The following is a 26,419-nucleotide window of genomic DNA, read 5'->3' as shown; positions in this document are numbered from 1 at the left end:
TGTTTATATTAAAAATGGGATTTTTTTTACAGGATCAGAATTTGAATTATTTTAACTTTTGCAGTGGTTTTTAACCATTTTCCATTCATTATTCAGACTTTCTACATTTAATTAATTTCCATGCTCACTGTCAGGACTTCTGTACCTTGCACTTCACATCAAAAGGTTCTATTTTGATTAGTTTCCTAGTTATTGATAGTACATCTCTGAATGTTTTTCAGAGAGAGTGGAATTCTTCTATATAGGTAAGAATTAGTTTTGTGGCTTTCGCACATGACTTAATACAGAACTATTGAATCACACATAACCTTTCCCCCTTAATATCTTATATACACTTTCCCATCATATCCTATTACTCTGTGACATTTGGGAGAAACCTGATTTTGTGGGTAATGTTTTTCTTCTGAAAACCCGTGGTGTTCTTTATTTTTGAAATTCAGTTTCACAAGTTTACATCTAAATATTTTGTTTAATTTTCCCTTAAACGTGATACAGCTTTTTCATCTGAAGATTTGGGATTTTCTTCGACTCAAGGAAACTATTCTTTAAATAGTGCTTCTCTTCCATCTGTTTTGGAGTTTTCTTTAGAAATAGTCAATACCTGGGGCACCTAGGTGGCTCAGTGAGTTAAAGCATCTGACTTGATTTCAGCTCAGGTCATGATCTCACTCATGATCTCGTGAGTGAGCCCTGCATCGAGCTCTGCACTGACAGTGCAGAGCCTGCTTGGGATTCTCTCTTTTCCCCGCTCTCGGCCCCTCCACTGCTCATGCACGTGCATGCATGCGCACAAGTGCTCTCTCCCTCCCTTTCTCTCTGTCTCTCTCAAAAGTAAATAAATAAACATTAAAAAAAAAAAAAAGAAATACTCAACACCCATATATTGGCTGTCCATTATCCATTCTGTCTTCCATATCTCTGTTTTTCATAGACTGTTCATGAGGTCTCTTCCAGCTATAACATTCCAGTAATTTGGATTAGAATTTTGAACATTCAGATGGACACTATACAGATAATTTATATTACTAGTATGTGTGACATTTCTTGCCATCGTAATTTCTTCAATCTTTTTCCCCCAGTGGATAAATTATTTTAAAAGAAAAAGTCCAGGTCTTATAAATACAGCCCATCTCTTTTTACAAACTGGAAGCCCCACCAGCAGTTAATAATATGGTAGCCAGTCATCTTTCTCTTTCTTCTAATGCACTTCCATACAAAATCTGTTCAAGTTAAAGAAATAAAATTTTGATGATTATTTGTGATTGTATCATTTAATTGTGAGGGTGCCAACCAAACTTCTTTTCATAGGTGAATTTCAGTTGCCTCTGATAGAAATGGCTCCAGGTAGCACAAGAAGAAAGAAGTCATATCAGAGCAGTGGCTACTGCACTGTGCCAATGGCAGCAGTCAGGCACTTCGCTTGTGCAGCATCCAGATGTTGGGTGTACACTTGGGGTGTGTGCACCATGCATGAAGTGACATATTTCATGGGATGTAGACATGCCAGGTGGCCAGGCTGAACAGTGGCCCAAGAATGTGGCAAGTCTGGGAGGCAGAAAGGCTCTATGAGGCCACAACAGCTGTGGTACTACTTCCTTGAAGGCCTTGCTGTAGTTGCTTTATTAGGATTTTTTCTTTAAGACTTCTTTTTTTTTTTTTTTTCCAGTTTTTTTAATGTTTATTTTTTGAAGAGAGGGAGATGGAGTGCAAGCAGGAGAGGGGCAGAGAGAGAGGGAGACAGAATCCGAAGCAGGCTCCAAGCTCTGAGCTGTCAGCACAGAGCCTGAAGCGGGGCTCGAACCCACAAACCGTGAGATCATGACCTGAGCTGAAGTTGGAGGCTTAACTGACTGAGCCACCCAGGTGCCCCAAGAGCATTCTTTAAACACAAAATAGTTTTTGGCTGAAGGAAGACTGCATGCACCTCAGATTGTAATTATCATTGTTTAGCCTCTGATACATCTTTGCTGTAAGTTAGTGTGGCCAGTTTACCAAAAGTACTTATTTTTTTAAGCCGTTGTAGTTTAATTTGACTTGTTTTCAGTTATAAGGTATTTCAATATAGTAATATTGAATATGAAGAATTCTGCATTCAAAGAACTTAAATTATATAAAACTAAGTACTTAATATTCTCTATAAAACCTTCTGTGGTCTTCCCTATCTCAGTAGTAACAGTTCCATACGTAGGGTTTATCAGCCCAAAAGGGTGGTGTATTTCTTAACTCTTCTCTTTCTCTTGCACCCCTGCATCTCATGTGTCAGGAAATCCTTTCAGCTCTTCCTTCAGAGTACATCCAGGATCTGACCTGTTGCCACCAGCTGATCAGAGCCACCATCATCTCTTGCCGGGATTGTTGGAGTACCTTCTAAACTGGTCTCTATGTTTCTGTCCTGTCTCCCTGTAGTCTAGTTTAAACACATTAGCCAAAGTGATCCATATGAAGTAGAAGTAAGTTAGTTCATGTTAGGCTTTTCCTCATAACCTATAAAATAAAAGCTGAAATTCTCACCGTGATCTGCAGAATCCCATATGATCTGTCAGCAGCCCCTTTTCCCCCAGTTAACTGTGGCTTTGTCTCCTACCAGTCTTTCCCCTTGCTTATTCTGTTCCAACCAAACTAGCTTCCTTGTTTGTTTGTTTGTTTGTTTGTTTGTTTGTTGTCCCCAAAACCAGGATCCTGGGACCTAAGGGCCTTTTTCACTTACCTTTATCTCAAATTCTCTTTCCCCATATTTTCCTCTATATCTTTATGTAAAGGCCACTTGCTCAGTAAGGCGTTTTCTAGGAATTTACCCTATTTAAATTCTAACCATCTACTCTGATCGCTACTTTTTTTTTTTTCCCTTAGCATTTATCACTAACATACTATACATATTACTTACATATTTTTTATTGCCCTTTTCCTCCAGTATAGCTTTGTGCAGGAGGTATTCTATCTTGGGTTTGTTCATTGCTGCAACTTCAGTGCTACTAGAACAGTTTCTGGCAGATAGGAGGCATATTTAGTGATGCATAAGAAATTGCCCAAATTTATCAGCTTTTAAACAATATTTGCTAATTAATTCACAGCTCCATAGGTCAGAAGTCTAGGCAAGGTGTGGCCATGTTCTCTGCCCATGGTATCAGAGGCTGAAATCAAGGTGTTCCATGTTCTCATCTGGATCCCCCTCTAAGCTCTTTAAGGTTGTGGGCAGAATTTAGTTCTTTATGATTGTAGCAGTGAAGTCCCCATTTTCTTGCTGGCTGTTGGCTGGAACTACTAATTTCCTAAAGGCTGCCTGTAGTTTCATGCTCTGTGGCTTTCTTAGGCAGTTCATAGCAGTTGCTTTCTTTCGGGTCAGCAGTAGTGTCTCTGACTTTGAATCCCTGACTTCCTCTATTTCATATCTCTAGATCCAGATTTAAAGAGCTCATGTGATTAGATCCGAGCTACTCAGATAATCTCCTTTTTTATCAACTCAACATTAGGATTAGTAACAATCATATTTGTAAAATCCCTTTGTCATGTAAAGTAACATCATCTTGGGAGTGATAGCTCATCACAGTCTCACATTCTCTTAAAGGGGATGGAGTTATACAAAGGCAAGGGTCGTCTTAGAATTCTGCCTATTAGAGAGGGACTCAAATATTTGTTGAATGAACAAATATATTCTGATGATCTCCAGTCTTCAACTATGGCAGTAGAGAACTAGGGCAGGAGATTGAATATTACTAAAAATGCTGATATGCAGATAGAAGGAAAAACATCAGCTAAAACTATTTAAAGGAAGTGAATTTACTTCCAGATAAATTAGATACAGAGTTTTGATCTCTGAGCCCATTTTTAAAAATTCTTAGAAATACATCCAATAATAGCGGCACCTAGGGTAGCTCAGTTGGTTGAGCATCCAACTTTGGCTCAGGTCATAATCTCGCAGTTCACAAGTTCGAGCCCCACATCAGGCTCTCTGCTGTCTGTGCAGAGCCCACTTGGGATCCTCTGCCCCTCCCCTCTCTCTCTGCTCCCCCCGCAAATAAAATAAAAACATTAATATATATATATATATATATATATACACACATATATATACACACATATATATATGTGTGTATATATATGTGTGTGTGTATATATATATATATATATATACACACACACATATATATCCAATAATCAAACAGGTCTGACAGAAGTTTACCAAAAACACATAGAATTTTTATTTATTGTATTTATTTTTTTCAGTGCAAAAAGGTATTTTTGTTAAAGCACAGGGACAGGACCTGTGGGCAGAAAGTGTATCCGAACACATAGAATTTTTGAAGCATCACTGCTTGTGTAGTCAAAAGCTGGAAACAATCCAAATGTCCATCAGTAGTATTGTGGATAAATAGTGGCATGCTCAAAACAGGTGAATGTGAGCCAGCAATAAAGATGGGTTATAACCACATGCAGTAAGCATGATTGAACTTACAATCATGTTGAACAAGAGAGACTACAGAAAACGTACTGTATGGTTCCATTTAGATAAGGTTCAAAAACAGGCGAGACTCATCTGTTGTGTTGGAAGTTAGGATAATAGTTACCTTTTGGGAGAAAGGGATAGTGATTGGGAAGGAGCATGTGAGGGGGCTTCTAGGGACCTTATAATATTTTATTTCTTGATTTGAGTGGTGTTAACTGATCATTCATGAAACTGTACACCTTTGGTTCACTTTTCTATATGTTATACTTCAGTTTTTTGGTTTTTTTTTTTAACTTTTGGGGCTTTTAAAAAAAAAATAAAATGTAAAAACTTAGCGTTCTAATGGAGTATTTAAACACTTGCAGTTGAGGTTCTTCCTGTGTTGATTTCCTAAAGGTGAAGTCCACTGTGTTGTACATTGCTTATGCCTAGTCCTAGTCTATTGGTACCTGATGAGGGAAACAGTGTTTCTGAAGTCTAGTTGTATTTATTTTGTATTGCATAGTTAGACTTCTAAATGCTTCCATTTGTCTTTTATTCATACAGATGTGGAGAGATTATTCCCAAAAGAGAACAGTTTAATGACCTCTCCATTGACCTTCCTCGAAGGAAAAAGCCACTCCCTCCTCGTTCAATTCAAGATTCTCTTGATCTTTTCTTTAGGGTAAGTAATATCTTTTGGTATTTTCACATAACTAAATTTTATATATCATAGATAATAGTATTTGAAATTGGTTTCTTTAAGGCAGAGTTTCAACAAATATGAAGGGAAAACAAATAAGAAATATTTATAAAAAGTATTTTTAAAAGCTTGATAAACCTAGTTGTTAATTTGTTGAAGACTGTTGATTGCTTAAGTAGATTATACATTTAACTCAATAGCAGGTGTTTTAGATCACCTTACAAGCAGTTACTTGTAAACAAGTACTAACTTGAAGCATATGCTAAAATTTGGTAGTAGCGGTAAAAATTGGAGACACGATGTAAGTTTGTATCTAAGATCTGAGGAATGAAAAAATACTCTTTGCTTTTCCTTAGGTGGTATGTACCCTATTAGAAACAAAAGGGAAAAGTCATATATATCCAAGGCTATAGATAAATATGTTTCTGTGATTTACTCTTAGAGATATTCAGCAAGTTTTGGGGGCATAATTGGACCTATTGTGTAGCTGTCCTTATAACTGATGGAAATTTGCCAGGATCACCCTTTGTCTATTTAATAGTGGTTCTTGTTTTGTTGTAGCAAATGGGCAGCGTTGTCTTCCTAAGGTTAAAAAAAAAAAATTCTATTCTTTAAATGATGAACATTCAGCTCCACCCAAAGATAAATACTCTGCTTTTTTTGTTTTATCATTCCTTACTATTCCTGTTATTATCATAGAATTTGAAGCTTTTCCTGTGTATCTTTTACCCCCGTTTTTTAAGGATTTCTTGTTTCAGTTTTCTCTAGGTAATGATATCCACCCCAAACTTTGGTCCTTTTAGAGCAGTTGTTCTTAGTGGGCTGTCACCAGAAGATTGAGTTCCATTATAAGAAAGGGGTAGAGTTACACCTAACAGACCAGGAACTCCGCCTAACCTGAAGGTGATCTTATCTCTGCTATGGCCAAATGTTAAAATCTGGATATACTCTTGGCAGTGGTTCTTGTGCATCCATGGGGAAAAGGTTGAGAATCTGCTACTGTAGAGTCTAGTTGCTATCATAAATTGAGATGTTTCCATGGTAAAAAAGGAAATTAGGAATTCTGAAATAGGGCATGATATTATAAGATGACTGTTTTGAGGATTAGGTCTTAATTTAGTAAGGCTTGTGGCTCTAGACACAAAATTTAAACTGGTCGGAGTTGTCATTGCACTGAACTAGTAGTATGACTAGAGAAGAGTATTAGCATTGAATGGGGTAATGCTGATTCAACTTCATGCTTCTTTATTTTTCCCTCTCGTCTTTTTACAGGCAGAAGAACTTGAGTATTCCTGTGAGAAGTGTGGTGGGAAGTGTGCTCTTGTCAGGCACAAATTTAACAGGCTACCCAGGTAAAATTAATTGCTCTTCAGTTTTTCTTCTTTGAAGTATTTACAGATATTACTGAATAAGCGAGGCTCACCAGAATGGATTGGTAAAGCAAAGCGGAGATGTGAGAGGGTAGGGGGAGGGAAGTTAGAATGCTCTTCCATTATAAAGGAAGAATATTTGGAATGCTGAAGAAGGGAAGTCACTTGAGAGTCCCCAGAAGATGGCAGGAAGAGGATGTGGCTGGTGAGACTTTGGACCAGTGGTAGGGATCAGCTAGTACATTTTTAATTTGGTAATGTATAACATTCAGTTGTAATTTGTTGTTTGGTTATGTGCTAGTCTCCCTCTCTTATCCTGAGCCTTCAGTGAAAATCTGCCACAAACATATGATAGGGTGTGCATGAACATAAAACAAGAAGAGTAATTTTCTACAAAGGATCTTGTAAGTTAGTAAGTTTCCTATGATCTAAACAGTTCTGAATTAGGAACGAAATTAACTTGTATCAGCTGTATGTAAACATACATAAAACCAAACTAGTTAGACACAATGTGATGTGATGATAGTGCAGCTTTTAGTTCTTTCCAAGAATAGATCTCAACCACAAACAAGGTTATTATTAAGTATTTATGTGGCACTTTTCCTGCAGAGTGCATTACTTTCTTTTATTAGCTTCTCTTTTCTGTAAGCATAGGATTTCTGGAACCTAGCCCCTAGAGACTAGAGATTAGTTCTTTTACATTCCATAATCTTCTTGTTAGAAAATGAATTTCTTTTAAAGGAATGACTTTCTAAATCAGCAGTATTGTTATGTTGACCATTTTTTACTCAAGAGATTTAGTCTTTTCCTATTTGTGAGTGTTTTGAGGCAGGAGGTGGGAGGGAGCAAACCTTAAGGCAAGGGATTGATTGTTATCAGTTATCATTAACTAAGGAAAGCAGTGTATAGTTTTAAATACTCATTTGACCTGGCAAGCTGAATGTCTGTTCCCTTTTCCAGTGGCTAGCTGTTTGGTCTTTTAAGGGGAAAAAAAATACGGGAATTATTTTCCTTGGTTTTCTATTTTTTCTGGTAGGTCACTTATGTTACAGGATAATTTATTCTGAACTTTAGAAGCCTTTGTATCATAAATCCAGATTATTGGACTTGCTCTGTTTTTGTTCATTTCAGTATTAAATCCAGTCTACTTTTATTCTTTTTTTTTTTTTTTAATTTTTTTTTAACGTTTATTTATTTTTGAGACAGAGAGAGACAGAGCATGAACGGGGGAGGAGCAGAGAGAGAGGGAGACACAGAATCGGAAGCAGGCTCCAGGCTCTGGGCCATCAGCCCAGAGCCCGATGCGGGGCTCGAACTCACGGACCGTGAGATCGTGACCTGCGCTGAAGTCGGACACTCAACCGACTGAGCCACCCAGGCGCCCCAGTCTACTTTTATTCTTGATGTGCCTGGTGTCTTTATCAAATATGTTCAGTTTTAGTCTACTTTATAGATCAGTGATTTTGACTATCATCTATCTATCTGTTTCATAGTACCTTTTTTTGGTAGGATTATATGAAACTTTAGTCAAAATATTTGACATATGACATGAGTTTTAATTTCTTCGTATCATTTGGATCCTTATGTTCTCTTAGGTTATGAATTTGAAGATTATGAGTTCTAGCATACTTTTTAAAGAGGAATGCAGTCAGTAACTTCAGTTTATAATTTTTTTTAGTTTGTGGCTTCCGTGAAAAACTATGTACGGGAAGAAAGAAAACAGATTTCCATAAATCAGACATTTTGCCTAAAATTGAGGTTTATTCCCATAAGAGTTCTGAAATTCAAATTTTAAAGTGTTCTTGTGGGCTGTGAGATATATTTAGTCCATCTAGCAGAGATTATGGTCTGTATCACAGGTGAAAAGGTTGGCACAATAGTAACTAAAAAGAAGTGCTTCTACAGAGCTAAAAAGCCTTTTCAGACCCACAAGCCAGATTTGGCATGTACGTTTTGTAGAACTTTTTGCAGAGAAAAAAGTGGAGAAAACTTTTTCTCTCTTAGCTCTCTCCAGAGAAGGTGCTACACTGAAGTAAGAGTAGTTCTTGTCAAAAATCATTTTGAAAAACTTAATGTTCACCCTCAAACATAAGGGCTGTTTAACACTTTAATTAAATTACCAGTAATGGTTATATAACACCTATTTTTTTTTGTAAACTACATCACATTGAAGTAAATAAGGATTTAACCCAGTACCACATTTTAAAATAAAATGCGTTTTATTTGGTGTTTTTGTTTTCTTTTTTTCTGGGAACATTATAAATATTTTACCCAAACCTCACTTATCCACCTTATGCCCATGTTTTATTTTTACTTATATAGTAGTGCCTGGCACATGGCAGATATTCAGTAAATGTTTTTTGAAGGATCTTTAGTTTAGCCAAATGTATTCTTTAAGTCAAAAGCTATGTCACATGATTAGTTACAGTGATCTCTTTTCACCTATAAGAGAGCTAGCTAGTATCTGTTAGGTGTCAGCTAGTAATGTCATCATGTCCTGTTTTTCAGGATTCTCATTCTTCATTTGAAACGATACAGCTTCAACGTCACTCTCTCACTTAACAACAAGATTGGGCAGCAAGTCTTCATTCCAAGATACCTGACCCTGTCCTCTCATTGCACTGAAAGTACAAAACCGCCTTTCACCCTTGGTTGGAGTGCACATACGGCAATGTAAGTCCTTGAGAGAGAATTTCTTTCTCTTCCCTTTTGAAGTTAAAGGGCTTTAATATCTGATCAAAACAGTGACTGAACTAGATAACATGACTCCCCGGTAAAATCAGACCAAGAAGGAGATTTTAATTTTGCTTTATTTTAGGATTTTGTGTTAAGTTACTTCCTTATGGAAGTAATTAAATAAAATGCTTAAACAAAATTTTTCCAAGTGCATTAATTGCCTTTCATAAAAAGTTACCTTTTTAGAGAGTACACTTACTCTCTTAGATTACTAGAAGATAAGCTTGATACATTTTAGGAATATAAATTGGAATTTGCATGTTCATAAAAGTCACCTGAACACTAAAAAAAAAATAAAAAATAACCAATTCCTGTGTTCTTTCCCTAGAAGTTCTGTTTCAGTAGATCTGAGAAAATCAGTATTTTTAACAATGCCTTTGCTGACTGTCTGGAATATGCAAGTTTGAGAAACAGTATACTAAATGTTATGCCAGGGCCCCCCAGATTGATTGGTCTTCATAAATGTATCGTCACCAGTGTGAGTGAAGAACTTTTGTGGCTCCTAGAAGTTTTTCCATGAGAAAAGTAGTAACCTTTACTTTTGATCTTGCTTCATCACATATGCTGGGAAAACCATAGGACTTCTCTGAATGTAGCTCTTCCTTCTGCATACTTGGATTACTTTGGAGCCATGTACTGTAGTTCTTTTTTATACTTGAACTCTAATTTGGTAGAATCATAAAGTTCTCAATCTTTAGAGGTGAAAAAGGATCGTAGAGATTTTGTCTAAATTTTTAATTTTACAGAGAAGATCCAAGAAGATTAAGTGATTTTCTTAAGGTTATGCAGTTAGCAACTGGAAGAACCAGGTCTCTTGGCTAAAGTGGAATAGACCTTTCAGAAAGTGAATGAACGTTTGCTAACATGAATTGATGCCTTTTTATAAAATGTATTTCCCTTGGATTAGAAATGGACATATATACCACATCATATAAGTTTATCCTAAAGGCCTCAATGGGTCTACTTACTAATAAAGACATTTTCCCAGAGTCTTAGTGTTTCTGGATTTTCTCTTACGGCCTTTCTTCAGAATTTGTTTCTGCTTCATGCAAAGTGCCCACTGCTGGTAGAACTGTTACTCTTTCTGGCCATTAGTATAGGCGGTTTATTTCACAGGCTGAAACCAGGCTGCATGACTGACTCCACAATTGAATAGCTTTAAGACTGGACACATTCTTTGACCTGTCTGTAGGGAATATAACAGGATGGTTGTGAACATTAAATGAGGTAATACACGTGAGCTCTTACTACAGTGTCTGATAGCCAGTAAGTCCTCAATAAATGAGAGCTATTATTATTTTATTGCTTAAAAGTAAAGAACTGAGACAAGATAATTTTTCCAAAGTTGTCCTCTTCATATGCATTCCCTTTGACTTCATTTCCAATGCTGTTTATTTAGATCATTGGATCAGGAAGAGCCTAGAGATGGTATCTTGTTTTCTCTTTTGGCTTCTATTGCTAGTAGAAGTATTATAGTTTTTTGCTTTTCAAAAGGATACATAAGGGACTATAGTATAGAATAATTCGTTTTGTAAGTTAAATATATATTTTAGTAATGTAATTATATACATTATATATTTTCTAATTTTCTGATAGTTCTAGACCATTGAAAGCCTCTCAAATGGTGAATTCCTGCATCACCAGCCCTTCTACACCTTCAAAGTGAGTTATATTTCTTGTGTACCCAAAATTTGTATTTTTAAGGATTTGGCTTGCCCTAATTTCTGAGATTATCCCTTCCCCTTTTCTTTGTTTCTCTTTGCATGATAACTGCTCTGTATTACTATACTTTGTAATTTTCCTGAATCTGCCTTAAACTGTAATGTAGGGTATAACAAAGTCTTTAATAGTGAAGCACATTCAGATGATCCTCTCAAAATTTTGTTTTTAAACTTAAGTCATCTGTTAATATGTAATATTTTCATCCCACAACTGTAGAAATTAACTGATGACAAGGAATTTTAAGGATTGAAGAGATAAAATAACCCCTGTTGGTGTAAAGCACTATTCCTCAAAAATACACCTGGAAATCCCAAATTATCTTTTGCCTGTTGCTAGCCAGTCTGGGACTTCCTTGTTTTAGACACTTAACTGGCGCAGTTCTGATAGGGAGCAAGAAAACAAACACACAGTGAAATGTAGCTATTCTACAAATGTTTTATATTTTTTACTTACAATGGAAAAGTTTGTCCAAGAAGAGAAGAAAATACTTTTTTTAAATATATCTCCTCTGTGATTTAACTAGAACCACAGTTCCTGATTAGACAATTCTAAATGACTTGGTTGTCATTTATCTTTAAAATTAAACACTTTGTTGTTTAAGGGCTTTGGGGGGCTAATATAACCATAAAATGACATTTGGGAACTGCTATTTTCTTTTCCTCCTGTTAATTATTTTTCAGTGCAATTAAAACCAGATGACTAACATGACTAGAAATCTGAAATGGTACCGATATGAATACTCTTGCCCGTTCTCAAGATACAAATGAGCAATACCACTTGGCTGCTTAGAAAGTGAGCAAGTGATGCATTTACAAGATGAATATTTTTCCTTACTACAGGCAAGCTGCCTTCTGTGAATATAGTAATTATTAATGGAATGCACTCTTTATGTACCAAATCACTATAGTTTCAAGAAAGAGATGGTTTCATTGGGCATCATTATATTTGGCATGGTCATCTGTTCTCCAGGGTCTACTGGTATGAGAATTTGAGAGCTGATCAATAAAGGATAATTAATTAGGCCCTAGAAGACCTGTCATGCCGATCAAACTTAAAAGAGGCTGAGTTATGAATAAGAATACCATTGGTTCCTCTACAATGTCCTTTGTCACATTTGACCCTGGTATTTTAGTGGCCAGGTGTCACCCTCCTTCAGCAAAGTATTTACATGCATAAACAAATTAATACATTCAGTTTTGCTTGGTGAGCATGAAATCAGAAATGAGGAATTAAGACGGCTGATTGGCTATTTCTAAGTTACGCTAAAAACCCTTTTGAACACCTAATGGGAGGCTATTCAAGTGTGTAGGCTGGAGTGCAGTGATATCCTGGGTGCTCTCAGCCACAGACTATGTTTGGGTTTATCACTGACCACTTGCCTCTTTTCTTTGATCTACATTGCTATGCGATCCTCCTGGTTTCCATTGTGGCCTCTTATTTCTTGGTGCCATCATTCTATATGTTTATTTACAATTTTTACATTTAGATGAATTGCATTTTTCCAATTTCCATTTTACTTTTTTTTTTTTTTTTTAGTATAGTATACAAATTTACGTTAACCTTCATCAAAGAAAATTCGTGCTCTTTGACCTTTTCCACTTTTTCTTTTAGTTTATTTTCAGCTCACTTAGAAGACAATGCAGTAACACCTTACTTATCTGGTATCATTGAAGAATGATATTTTACGTAGCCAAAGCTTGCCTTTTTAAGCATCGATCTTTAAAATGCTTAGCCATTTTAGATGGTTCTGTACTCTGTAACCTTACAGAATTCTTTATATTCTTAAATAAAATAAACTGAAGGTAATTTAAATATATTTTAATGACTTAGAATCAGCATTATGAGTATCACCTATTACACTGTGTTTTAATATGATCATGCCCTCAGAGGCTTTTAATTCTTACAAAACAGTTTATATTAAATGACTTTATAGTTCTTTATTGCCCTTTTTGTGGTTATTCTCTCTCATTTCCTAGCTCTCATTTCTTGATGAACTTGCTACCTTATTTTATGCACCATTTCCTGGGAAAGAAAGGGTCCCTGTCTAAAGAGTAAAGTGCATGGGCTTTGAAACTACTGCTTTCCTGAGAAGCCTTTTTTCTTAGTTTTGAATCCCTGCGTTCTGGAAACTAGAGGTTGCCGGAAGTCTGACTTACATATAATTGGATAAGTGGAATGTTACTGTTAATTTTAGAATACATGGATCATAATTAAAAAGATCAAAAATTAGTCCTCATGCACAAAGTTGTCAAAAACATTTATTCATTGCCATGTCTGCATGCATTCAGTAGAGTACTTGCTTTATAAAAACAAAAACTACTTTGGGGTTGATCATTAAAAGAAAAAAGGCACAAAGTGATTGGTTTACGGATGATATATAATAGCATAAGAATTGTCTAATTTTCAAAGCATGGCTGTTTTGGAGTGGGGCAAAGGTAATGCTTAAATATATCTCTTCTGTATCCTTTTTTCTCTGTAAATCATTCCATAATGGAAAAGTTTTTTGTTTTATTTTGGTATTATATGCATCAAGGAAATAACAAGGACAAGTATTTATTTATCAGACTCATATAGGTTTTTATTTTCTTAAATTACAGGAATTTCACCTTCAAATCCAAGAGTTCCTTGGCTTTATGCCTTGATTCCGACAGTGAGGATGAGCTAAAACGCTCTGTGGCCCTTAGCCAGAGACTTTGTGAAGTGTCAGGCTGTGAACAACAGCAGGAAGACTTAGAAAAAGTAAGTAATTTCTCATCAAAATACTTGGCAAATATTTGTATAGCTCTTACTGTCCAAACACATGCCTTTATAACCAGCATCAGCAAACATAATAAATACACAGGGTAGATCATAAACTTAATGGATCTGTTGAAACACTAGTTTTAAAGAGTGTACTTTCTATAACTATAAAACCAGTCTGTTTAAAAATGGATTGGGATTTAAGTTATTCTTTTTTTTTTTTTTTTTAATGTTTATTTATTTATTGAGAGAGAGCGCGCAGGGGAGGGGCAGACAGAGAGGAAGACAGAGAATCCAAAGGAGGCTCCAGGCTCTGAGCTGACAGCACTGAGCCTGACACGACACTCAAACTCACAAACTGAGATCATGACCTGAGCTGAAGTCAGACGCTTAACCGACTGAGCCATCCAGATGCCCCTGGGATTTTTTTTTATTTGAAGTATAATTGACATATTTGTTTCAAGCATACAGCATAATAATTCAATATTTGTATGTATTGCAATAATATCACCACAGTAAGTCTAGTTAACATCTGTTACCATACACAGTTACCTCCCCCCAATTTTTTTTCTTATGAGGACTTCTAAGATCTGTTTTCTTATGCAGCTTTCAAATATGCATATAATATATATATTTTTTAATGTTTATCTGTTTTTGAGACAGAGAGAGAGAGAGACAGAGTGTGAGTACGCAAGGGGCAGAGACTAGTGAAGACACAGATTCTGAAAGCAGGCTCCAGGCTCTGGGCTGTCAGCACAGAGCCCAACACGGGGCTCAAACTCACGAACTGTGAGATCATGACCAGAGTTGAAGTCAGACACTCAACTGACTGAGCCACCCAGGTGCCCCACAACAGGTTATTAACAATAGCCTAATTCTGTACGTTACATCCTCATGACTTATTTATTTTATAACTGGACGTTTGTACCTTTTGGCCTGCTTTACCCACTTCACACCAGCACCCGCGCGTGCATACACACACACACACACACACACACACACACACTCTCTCTCTCTCTCTCACACCACCTCTGGTCCCTAGCAACCACTAGTCTGTTTCTACATCTATGAGCTTGGTGGGAAGTTTTTTGTGTTTTTCAGATTCCACGTGTAAGTGAGATCATATGGTACTTGTCTTTTTCTGACTTATTTCATTTAGTGTAATAACTTCAAGATCTATCCATGTTGTTACAAATGGCAAGATTTCATTTCTTGTTTGTGGTGGAATAGTATTCCATTGTATATGCCACATTTTTACTTATCTATTGATGGACACTTAAGTTGTTTCCAGGATTGAGACTTAAGAAATGAAAGTTGTTACAGGTTCAGAGCTACTTTCACATATTGGTCCCAAAATAATTACTCATTTTTTTTTTAATACTAATTTTTAATATATGGGAGACTCTAGTAAACATTTTACATCAACAGGCCAATCAGGTCATCTAAAGGTTTAAATAATTGAGGTGCCCGGGTGGCTCAGTCGGTTAGGCGTCCAACTTCGGCTCAGGTCATGATCTCACAGTTCGTGAATTCGAGCCCCGCATTGTGCTCTGTGCTGACAGCTCGGAGCTTGGAGCCTGCTTCAGATTCTGTGTCTCCCTCTCTCTCTCTGCCCCTCCCCACTCACACTCTGTCTCCCTCTGTCTCAAAAATAAACATTAAAAAAATTTTTTTTGTTTTAATTTAAAGGTTTAAATAATGGATGTGAGAAGGTGTAACTTCATCATTTTCGATCTTGACACATAATAATAGTTAATACCTTGAAGATACAAGCTTCTCTAGGAGTTTGCATCATCTCGTGTGACTGTTTGATTTTAAATCTCCCTTTTGGTTAGGTAACAATTTAATAGTTATTTTTTATTGACTTGTTTCCCATCTAATTTCAAAGCTAAAGATAGTTTGTGGTTGCTCACCCTGAATGAGAAATGAAAGTCAGAATGAGAAATGAAAGCCTTTGATTTTTGCTCACATCATGATCTCATGATTCATGGGATCGAACCCCACCTTGGGCTCTGCTCTGACAGCGTGGAGCCTGATTGGGTTTCTTTCTCTCCCTCTCTCCCTCTGCCCCTCCTCTACTTGTGCATGCGCACATGCTTACACTCTCTCTCGAACGTGAAAAAAAGTTTTTAATTATAATAAGAATAAAAGTAAATATGAGGTGTAGTGAAAACATTTCTAGTGTAGTACACGTGTAACTGAAAGAAAATACACCAAAGATACCTGTAGGAATTATCCCTGAGTGATGAATTTTGAGTGAATTTGTTTTATTATTTTTAGGTATTTTCTAAATTTCTACAAATAGCATACTTAATAAAATAAACCTGTATCCCCGTGTATTTATTTAAAAGAAAATTAGGCTTGCCAGTGAGTTTATATATTGGTTATTGATTGTTAAATAACCTAAAACTTCAAAGAAAGGAAACTTTTTAGAAATAAACTTCTCACTTTAAACTCTAAGACTGCTATATTCATAGGCATTCTGGTTTCCTCTAAAAGTAACTCTCTTCTTCAGGATTCCAAATCATGCAGAATAGAGCCTGATAAGTCTGAATTGGAAAACTCTGGATTTGATGGGATGAGTGAAGAAGAGCTTCTAGCAGCCGTTTTAGAGATAAGTAAGAGAGAAGCTTCACCATCCCTGAGTCATGAAGATGATGATAAACCAACCAGCAGCCCAGATACTGGATTTGCAGAAGATGATATTCAAGAAATGCCTGAAAATCAAGACCCTGTGGAAACGGAGAAGCCCAAAACACTTGCAGAGCCTGGTAGGTTTAATGAAAAGAATCATCTGTTAAGGCACAGCGGTGTTCTGTAGCCTTATCGGGACAAGCAGCTTCTCAATAATGGGAGGTGAAATGAATCTGTGTAACAAGGCTAATAATATTTTCATGCTTTCCCCCCACCCCCCAAAGCAGTTTAAAAAACAAGGAGTAAATATTTTGAGTAGTATCCAGAGGCTGCTGGTAAAGTATGCCTTATCCCTTTAAGTGTACATCAAAAGAAAAGTTAGGATTCCTTTGTGCACATAAGTAAATGTGTCATTTTTTGGCCACTTTTTTCCTCACCACTGCTCTCTCAGAAATTTGTATAATTCTTTCCTCATTTTTCTGTATTTGAATTTGTACTGAGTTTTAGTGTATAGATTGAGTTCTCCATTCTTTGGGTTCATCCCTTTATAATGATAGAAACACCACTGAACTAAGAGGTCAAGTTTTGAGCCTCTAATATTTTTTTTTTTTTTTTAAGCTTATTTATTTTGAAGGAGAGCACCTATGAGCAGCAGAAGGCCGGGGCGGGGGCGGGGGGGGTGGCGGTGGGGAGAGAATCCCAAGCAGGCTCAAACTCATGACCTTGAGATCGTGACCTGAGTCAGATGCTTAACCCACTGAGCCACCCAGGCACCCCTGAGCCTCTAATCTTGGCTGTACCACTGACTAGCTATGAATTTCTAAATAGGAGATTTAACCACTTTGACAGTCAGCTTTCTGATCACTGTATGGGGATACACCAGGCATGCTTTGGAAAGTTGTGATTAGAATGTTAGATCAAATATACATATATTGTAAAGGGCTATATGGATAGAAAATTATTTTGTACTAATTATTTCTATTTTGTTATTTCTCAAATCTGTCAATGATAACAACAGAGCTGAGCCTCCTTGCCTTGTACTGTGGGTATTTTAACAGTTATAGGTGTAAAAACTTTTACTGTCTCTTCCTGTAACAATCTAATATTTTTCTCCTGATATCCACATTATCTATATCTGTGTAGCTGATGTGTTTCAGTACATCAAGCCTGAAATTTTGGAGATGAAGAGAACAGTAGTACATCATAATTATTTTCTGTATTCTTTGGGGTTAAGTCTCATCAACTGAGTTTATGTGCAAGTGAAAATAAGAATTAGTATATTCTCAGTTTAAATGGAAACAAAAAGCTGATGGTTTTTGGATCTGAGTGTTCCCTTTTTTTCCCTTTCTTGATGCAAGTATCCTTAGGAAATCCCTTTCTTTTCTTAAACTCATAGTCACCACCCTTACATATTATTGGTTAATATCAGTGCTTTTACCTTTCACCAGTAATTCCTGCATTCACCTCTTCCTTCCACTTCTTTGCTCCGTCTTACATCTCCCTAAAATTAACAAAGGAAGTTATTCTTCTATACAATTAGTTCTACCTTATTATCTGTGCCAATGAGGGAGAACACTGAGTTATCAAAATCATTAATAACCACAGGTGGCTTGCAACTGTATAAGAGCTTTGGGGAGAGCAAACTTGTTAGTAAGTACTTTATATCCTTTTTGTAAAACTGTCTGTTCTCTAGCTCCTGTCTTCCCCAATTGGAGGCAAGCCTTTGTTGTGTTTCCCGTTTCTTTAATGTCATGGTTCCATTCACCTTCTTACTATAACCGAAACCCAAAGACCTTGCTTTTCCTGCAGACTTTTTTTTTTTTTTTTTTTTTTAATTTCTGGAAAATATAGACCAAGGACAGAAGTAGAGAGATGAGTATAATGAATCTTCACCCTTGTACCCATTATCAACAGTAATTATCAAAAAGTCAATCTTGTTTCATCTATACCCTATCTTCCTTCTCTACCCCATCCCCTAGATTATTTTTCTTAATGTTTATTTTGAGAGAGAGAGCGCGAGCAGAGGGAGAGAGAATCCCAGGCAGGCTCTGCGCTGTTTGCATGGAGCCTGACATGGGGCTCAGTTTCACAAACCGTGAGATCATGATCTCAGCTGAAATCAAGAGTCAGACGCTCAACCGACTGAGACACCCAGGCACCCCTAGATCTAAATCCAAGATATTAGATCATTTCATCAGTAAAGATTTCAATGTCTCTAAAAGAGCTCCTTTTTAAGAAAACATATCCTCAATCCCATTATCATACTTTTAAAAATTAGCAGTATCAAATATCATATTCTCCATAAGTTTTTTACTTTAAAAATGTTCAAATCTAGAGAGAAATTGAATAGATACATTATTTAACATTTCGTCACATTTGCTTTCTTCCCTCACAGTGTGTGTGTGTGTCTGTGTGTGTCTGTGTGTCATTGTGTCATTGTGTCATTGTGTCATTGTGTGTGTCTGTGTGTGTATGGTTGTGCAGCAGTTACCCGAAATTAGTATCTTAAAACAGCAATAACATTATCTCTCATAACTCTTGGATTGACTGGTCTTAGCTAGTAGCTCCTCTGCTTCCTGTGATGTTGGCTGGGGTTTGACTAGGTTGTAACATCCTAGATGGCTCATCTAGGCACCTTGGTGATGTTGGTTAGAAGAGTCTGCTGGGATGGCTAGATATCCTCTCCATTCTTTTTTCCCCTCCCCCTCTTCATCTTTTCATCTCTTCATGTAATCTCAGGGCGTCTCCTTCTCCTTGTGTTCTCTCTAGCAAGATAGCTAAGCTTCTTACATTACAGTTCAGGGCTCCCAAAAGCACAGAAGGGGAAGAAGCTACCAGGTCTCCTTTATTTAAGCTTAAAATCAGCACAGAATCAATTCCACCACATTTTGTTGCTTAAAGCACTCCCATGTTCACTGTGGGGGTGCCTACACCAGAGTAAAGAATACTGGTAGTAAGAGTACTGCGTAGTTCATTGGAGGCCATCTTTGCAGACTACATACATGTATGTATGCACTTTTTTTTCTTTCTTCCTTTTTTTTTTTAAGTTTTTTGTTTTTTATTTTTGAGAGAGAGAGTACGAATCCCAAGCAGGCTCTGCACTGTCATCACAGAGCCTAATGTGAGGCTCAAACCCACAACCGTGAAATCATGACCTGAGCCAAAACCAAGAGCTGGACGTTCAGCTGAGCCACCCAGATGCCCTGTGCACTTTTCCTTTTTAAAGCAACTGTTTGGAATTGCAGGTATCATGATTCTTCACCCTAAAACACTTCAGCCTCAGTCTCCTAAATATATGGAAATTATTTTACATAACAGTTATCTCAGCAATATTAACGCTGTGTCCATATATAATTCCAGTGTAGAGGCCACACACATTTCTCCAGTTGTTCTCCAAAATATTTTTTATACTTTTTTTCCCCACCTAGAACCCAGAGTTTACCCACTGCATTTGATTGTTAGGTGTCTTTAGTATGTATTCACGGCCAGTTTTTCCTTTGAAAGGCTCCCGTTGTGGATTGCCCTATTGTTCTTTAAGCATAAGTTGTTTTTTCCCATACCATAAAACTTCAGACCTTGGAGATGGGATGAGTTTTTTTCTTGTTACTCACTGCCATCACCAGACCTCTGCCTCTTTTTATTCTACAAAAATCCAGCTTCTCGAAGTGTAAGACATTAAACTTTGCCACCTATCTATCTCTTCCTATAGCTGTCTTTTACCTTTCAGGTTCTCTCATCAACATCGTAGAGCCCTCAGCATCTTCATAAATGATCCTTTCAAAATCCTGGTTTCTCAGTTCCTGATCTTAATTCCAAAGATCTTTTTTCCTACCCCATCTTGATCACTGACAGTAGTCCTGTTTTAGACCAGTGGTTCTCAGAGTATTTTCACAGATCATCAGTATCACGTGGGAAATTGCTGGAAATGCCATTAATGGCCCCACCCCAGACTTACTGAATAAGAAACTCTGGATGTAGGAGTTGGCATTCTGTGTTTTGACTCCCAAGTCATTCTGATGCATGCTAATGTTTGAGAAACCCTTCCCTTGACTTTGTCATCATCAGTAACTGTGCCACCTTTGAAATCTTGATTTCAGATACCTTCTCTCCGTCCAGCTTAACCTAGTGTCCTGTTCTGTTGTCAGTGATGACTTGATCTCATTACGGTTTCCAGTCATGGGCACCTGGGTGGCTCAGTTGGTTAAGTGTCTTGATTTCGGTTCAGGTTATGATTTCACAGTTCATGGGGTCAAGTCCCGCCTTGGGCTCTGCACTGCAGTGCAGACCTGCTTGGGATTCTCTCCCTCCCTCTCTGTCTCTCCACGCCTCCCCGCTCAGGCTTGTTCTCTCTCTCAAAAATAAATAAACTTAAAAAAAAAAAAAAAGAAAGAAAGAAAATAGATGTAATCAGATGAACATTCTGCCTTCACTTTTGTTATGGAGGAAATATCCCTGCTCTTTAAGGCCAGTCCCTCCATTCATACTCAGAATTTCATCCACTTGTTTCTTGACCTTCTGTCTTGAAATTATACCTTCTCTTCTGCATCAAGTCTTCCCTCTCTTGTAAATTACTCTCGTGTGCCTTAATCTCTAAAATGATTAAAAACCCATCTTTTTTTTTTTAATGTTTATTTTTGAGAGAGAGAGGGAGGGAGGAAGGGAGAGGGGGAGGGGCAAAGAGAGGAAAACAGAGTATCTAAAGTGAGCTCTGTGCTGACAGCAGAGAGCTGAGAACCTCATGTGGGACTCAAACTCATGAACCACTCACAAACCTCGAGATCATGACCTGAGCCGAAGGCGATGCTTAACCGACTGAGCCATCCAAGTGCCCCTAAAAATCCATTTTTATTTTTATTTTTTAAAAATGTACATCCAAATTAGTTAGCATATAGTGCAACTATTTCAGGAGTAGATTCCTTAGTGCCCCTTCCCCATTTAGCCCATTCCCCTCCCACAACCCCTCCAGTAACCCTCAATTTGTTCTCCATATTTATGAGTCTCTTATGTTTTGTCCCCCTCCCTGTTTTTATATTATTTTTGTTTCCCTTCCCTTATGTTCATCTGTTTTGTCTCTTAACGACCTCATATGAGTGAAGTCATATGATATTTGTCTTTCTCTGACTAATTTCATTTAGCATAATACCCTCCAGTTCCATCCACGTAGTTGCAAATGGCAAGATTTCATTCTTTTTGATTGCCGAGTAATACTCCATTGTATATATATACCACATCTTCTTTTTCCATTCATCCATTGATGAGCATTTGGGCTCTTTCCATACTTTGACTGTTGTTGATAGTGCTGCTATAAACATTGGGGTGCCATGTGTCCCTTCGAAACAGCACACCTGTATCCCTTGGATAAATACCTAGTAGTGCAATTGCTGGGTCATAGGGTGATTTTATTTTTAGTTTTCTGAGGAACCTCTGTTTTCCAGAGTGGCTGCACCAGCTTGCATTCCCACCAACAATGCAAAAGAGATCCTCTTTCTCCACATCCTCGCCAACATCTGTTGTTGCCTGAGTTGTTAATGTTAGCCATTCTGACAGGTGTAAGGTAGTATCTCATTGTGGTTTTGATTTGTATTTCCCTGATGATAAGTGAAGTTGAGCAATTTTTCATGTGTCGGTTGGCCATCTGGATGTCTTCTTTGGAGAAGTGTCTATTCCTGTTTTTTGCTCATTTCTTCACTGTATTATTATTTGTTTCTTGGGTGTTGACTTTGATAAGTTCTTTATAGATTTTGGATACTAACCCTTTATCTGATAATGTCGTTTGCAAATACCTTCTCCCATTCTGTCGGTTGCCTTTAGTTTTGCCGATTGTTTCCTTTGCTGTGCAGAAGCTTTTTAGTTTGTTGAGGTCCCAGTAGTTAGTTTTTGCTTTTGTTTCCCTTGCCTCCGAAGATGCATTGAGTAAGAACTTGCTGCGGCCAAGATCAAAGAGGTTTTTGCCTGCTTTCTCCTCATGGGTTTTGATGGCTTCCTGTCTTACATTGAGGTCTTTCATCCATTTTGAGTTTATTTTTGTGTATGGTGTAAGAAAGTGGTCCAGGTTCATTCTTCTGCATGTTGCTGTCCAGTTTTCCCAGCACCACTTGCTGAAGAGACTGTCTTTATTCCACTGGATATTCTTTCCTGCTTTGTCAAAGATTAGTTGGCCATACGTTTGTGGGTCCATTTCTGGGTTCTCTGTTCTGTTCCATTGATCTGAGTGTCTGTTCTTGTGCCAGTAACATACTTTCTTGATGATTACAGCTTTGTAGTATAGCTTGAAGTCCAGGATTGTGATGCCTCCTGCTTTGGTTTTCTTTTTCAAGATTGCTTGGTCTTTTCTGGTTCCACACAAGTTTTAGGATTACTTGTTCTAGCTCTGTGAAGAATGCTGGTGTTATTTTGATAGGGATTGCATTGCATATGTAGATTGCTTTGGGTAGTATCGATGTTTTAGCAATATTTGTTCTTCCTATCCAGGAGCATGGAATCTTTTTCCATTTTTTTTGTGTCTTCTTCAATTTCTTCCAGAAGTTTTCTATAGTTTTAAGTGTGTAAATTTTTCACCTCTTTGGTTAGATTCATTCCTAAGTATTTTATGGCTTTTGGTGCAATTGTAAATGGGATCAATTCCTTGATTTCTCTTTTTGTTGCTTCATTGTTGGTGTATAGGAATGCAACCGATTTCTGTGTGTTGATTTTATATCCTGCAACTTTGCTTAATTCATGAATCAGTTCGAGCAGTTTTTTGGTGGAATCTTTAGGGTCTTCCATATAGAGTATCATGTCTTCTGCGAAGAGTGAAAATTTGACCTCCTCCTGGCCGATTTGGATGCCTTTTATTTCGTTGTGTCGTCTGATTGCAGAGACTAAGACTTCTAATACTATGTTGAATAACAGGGGCAAGAGTGGACATCCCTGTCTTGTTCCTGACCTTAGGGGGAAAGCTCTCAGTTTTTCCCCATTGAGGATGATATTAGCGTTGGGTTGTTCATATATGGCTTTTATGATCTCGAGGTATGCTCCTTCTATCCCTATTTTCTTGAGAGTTTTTATCAAGAAAGGATGCTGTATTTTGTCAAATGCTTTCTCTGCAGCTATTGAGAGGATCATATGGTTCTTGTCCTTTCTTTTATTGATGTGATGAATCATGTTAATTGTTTTGCAGATACTGAACCAGCCCTGCATCCCAGGTATAAATCCCACTTGGTCGTGGTGAATAATTTTTTGAATGTATTGTTGGATCCGGTTGGCTAATATCTTGTTGAGGATTTTTGCATCCATGTTCATCAGGGAAATTTGTCTGTAGTTCTCCTTTTTAGTGGGGTCTCTGTCTGGTTTTGGAATCAAGGTAATGCTGGCTTCATAGAAAGAGTTTGGAAGTTTTCCTTCCATTTTTATTTTTTGGAACAGCTTCAAGAGAATAGGTGTTAACTCTTCCTTAAGTGTTTGTAAAATTCCCCTGGAAAGCCATCTGGCCCTGGACTCTTGTTTTTTGGGAGACTTTTGATTACAAATTTGATTTCCTTACTGGTTATGGGGTAAAAATCCATTTTTAAAAAACTCTCTTGTTACCATACATTCCCCTACTGCTACTGCTCTCTTTCTTTGCTCCACTCACAACAGAATTCTCTGAAAGTGTTTTATTCATTCTCTCTACTTTCTTACCACCACCCATTCTCTCACCAGCTCTCTGCAAGTGGGCTTTCTTCCCCATCACTCCCCTGAAATGGTTTATCAAGTTTACATTAGCAGTATTTCACATAATTCACCACTCCTTCCTTAACATTCAAAACTTTTATACATTTTTTTTTTTCTCTGAGCTTCCATGACACCATGCTTGTCAGGGAGTTTTCTTCCTACTAAACCAAGTCACTTTAGTTTCCCTCCCCTCATCAGAACTCTGATTGTCGGAGTATTCCCAGAATACCATCCTTAGCTGTCTTTTTGCTACTGAAGCTCTCTCCCTGAGTGATCTCATATTTTACCACAGCCTCACAGACCGATGAACTACCAAATTCATACCTCTAGCTTGGATCTCTCAGCTGAGCTTTAAATTTTGGTATTGAGATGCCTACGTAAAACGTCCACTTGGCAGGGCGCCTGGGTGGCTAGCTCTGTTAGTTAAGCACCCAGCTCTTGATTTGGGCTCAGGTCATGATCTCATGGTTTATGGGATTGAGCCCTACCTTGGGCTCTGCCCTGGTAGGGTGGAACCTGCTTGGGATGCTCTCTCCTTCCCTCTCTCTGCCCCTCCCCCCCTCCCTTGCGTCTCAAAATAAATAAGTAAACATTTAAAACTTATTATGATTTGCCATTACACTTCATCCAAGCTTCTTTTTCCTTTCTTTCTTTCTCCCCACAAGCTGGGGAGGGGCACAGAGAGAGGGAGACAGAGGATCCGAAACAGGCTGTGTTAACAGCAGGGAGCTGGATATAGGTCTCGAACTCACGAACCATGAAATCATGACCTGAGCCAAAGTCAGACACTTAACTGACTGAGCCATCCACGCTTCTTACTATGGCCTGTCTCCACTCTCCCCTCTTTCACTCCACTTAGCTATACTGGCTTTGTCTCTCTTTGTTCCTACAAATATGCTAAGTTCATTCTCGTCTCAGAGTCTTTGCACTTAAGCTACTTGAGGACAAGGGCCATCTTGCTTTAATTGTTGCTGTAGTCCCACCTTCCACAACAATTCCTGGTGCATAGTAGATTCTCAGTAATTATTTGGGGCCCAGCACATTGTCTCATGAATCAACTGAGGAGGGGCAAGAAGACTGCCAAGTAAGGTTTCACTGTCTCCGGACACCAGCCAGAGGGAAGAGTATGTGCAGAGGTTGAGATGTGAGAGAGGCCATGGCAAGTTAGTAGGCAACAAAAAAGTTCAGAATGATCTGCATGACTGGAGCATAGTGTTGAGGAAGAAAAGCAAAAGAGAAAAAGCTATGCATCTCTAGTTTTTACATGGCCTAAACCCATTTTTAGAAGTTTGGACTTTTATTTCAGAACCATTAGGAAGTTATTGAATAGTTATAAGCAAACAAGTGTTTGATAAAGATTTATATTTGAAAAAGATCATTCTCAAAGCACCTGGGTGGCTCAATTGGTTAAGCATCCACCTTTGACTCAGGTCATGATCTAATGGTTCATGAGTTTGAGCACCATATCAGACTCTGCACTGGGATTCCCTCTCTCCCACTCTCTCTGCCCTCCCCCACTTGCATATGCATGTGACCGCGCGCACGCTCTCTCTCTCTCTCTCTCTCTCTCTCTCTCTCTCTCTCTGTCGCTCTCACTCGCTCTCACTCCCTCTCAAAATAAATAAATAAACTTTTTAAAAAAATTTTAAAAAGGGTGCCTGGGTGGCTCAGTTGGTTAAGTGTCCTGGTCATGATCTCGCAGTTCATGGGTTCGAGCCCCATGTCAGGCTCTGTTCCTGTCCCGCTCAGTTTCTCTCTCTCTCTCAAAAATAAATAAACATTAAAAATTAAAAAAAAAAAAAAAAGTTTAAAAAAATAAAAAGACCATTCTGGCTGCACTATAGCACATTTATGAGAGAAGAAATTCAAAGTAATCCTGTGAGACCTGTTAAGAAGTTACTTCAGTTGTCTAGGTCAAAAACTAATGATGCCTTAGGCCAAGGTTTTGGCATTTGAAGGAAAAGTCGATGGATTGAAGAGATAGTTAGGAAATAATGACTTACCTGATATGAGGGATAAGTAAAAAATGACACCAGCTTTCTGTCTTTAAAAAAGGCACATAAGGTGCAGGGGTGGCTCAGTCGGTTAAGCTTCTGACTTCGGCTCAGGTCACGATCTCAGTTTGTGAGTTTGAGCCCCACATTGGGCTCTTTGCTCTCAGTGTAGAGCCTGCTTCAGATCCTCATCTCCCTCTCTCTCTGCCCCTCCCCCACTCACTCTCAAAAAATAAAAATAAACCTTAAAAAAAAAAAAACTGTGTATAGTGATCCCTTTCACTGAAACATAGACTATAGGAAAGGAGCAGGTTTCATTTGGTGTAGGGGAAGAAGCAGAAGATATGTGTTCAGTGTAAAAATGTTAAATTCTGACATGTGGCTTTCCTTCTATCCATTGATCAAG

At 37.8% G+C, this 26,419-nt stretch overlaps 1 protein-coding gene across 6 annotated transcripts in view; it reads left to right on the top strand.

The window, feature by feature from the left end:
* USP37 (ubiquitin specific peptidase 37) overlaps positions 1–26,419 on the top strand; it is a 99,790-nt gene that overhangs the window by 56,296 nt on the left and 17,075 nt on the right. For 5 of the 6 annotated variants that reach the window (XM_042950151.1, XM_042950149.1, XM_042950147.1 and 2 more), the window contains 6 exons: positions 4,991–5,108; positions 6,399–6,478; positions 9,005–9,169; positions 10,829–10,894; positions 13,552–13,693; positions 16,209–16,464. In XM_042950151.1, the coding sequence (XP_042806085.1) occupies positions 4,991–5,108; positions 6,399–6,478; positions 9,005–9,169; positions 10,829–10,894; positions 13,552–13,693; positions 16,209–16,464 (827 nt within the window). The remainder of the gene's footprint in view (positions 1–4,990; positions 5,109–6,398; positions 6,479–9,004; positions 9,170–10,828; positions 10,895–13,551; positions 13,694–16,208; positions 16,465–26,419) is intronic. The other variant, XM_042950153.1, reaches the window with a different exon arrangement.

This window comes from Panthera leo, chromosome C1 (assembly GCF_018350215.1).
Source record: "Panthera leo isolate Ple1 chromosome C1, P.leo_Ple1_pat1.1, whole genome shotgun sequence".
Classification (NCBI taxonomy): Eukaryota; Metazoa; Chordata; class Mammalia; order Carnivora; family Felidae; genus Panthera; species Panthera leo.
Note: the sequence above shows the minus strand (reverse complement) of the source record. Positions and strands in the feature narration are given on the sequence as shown.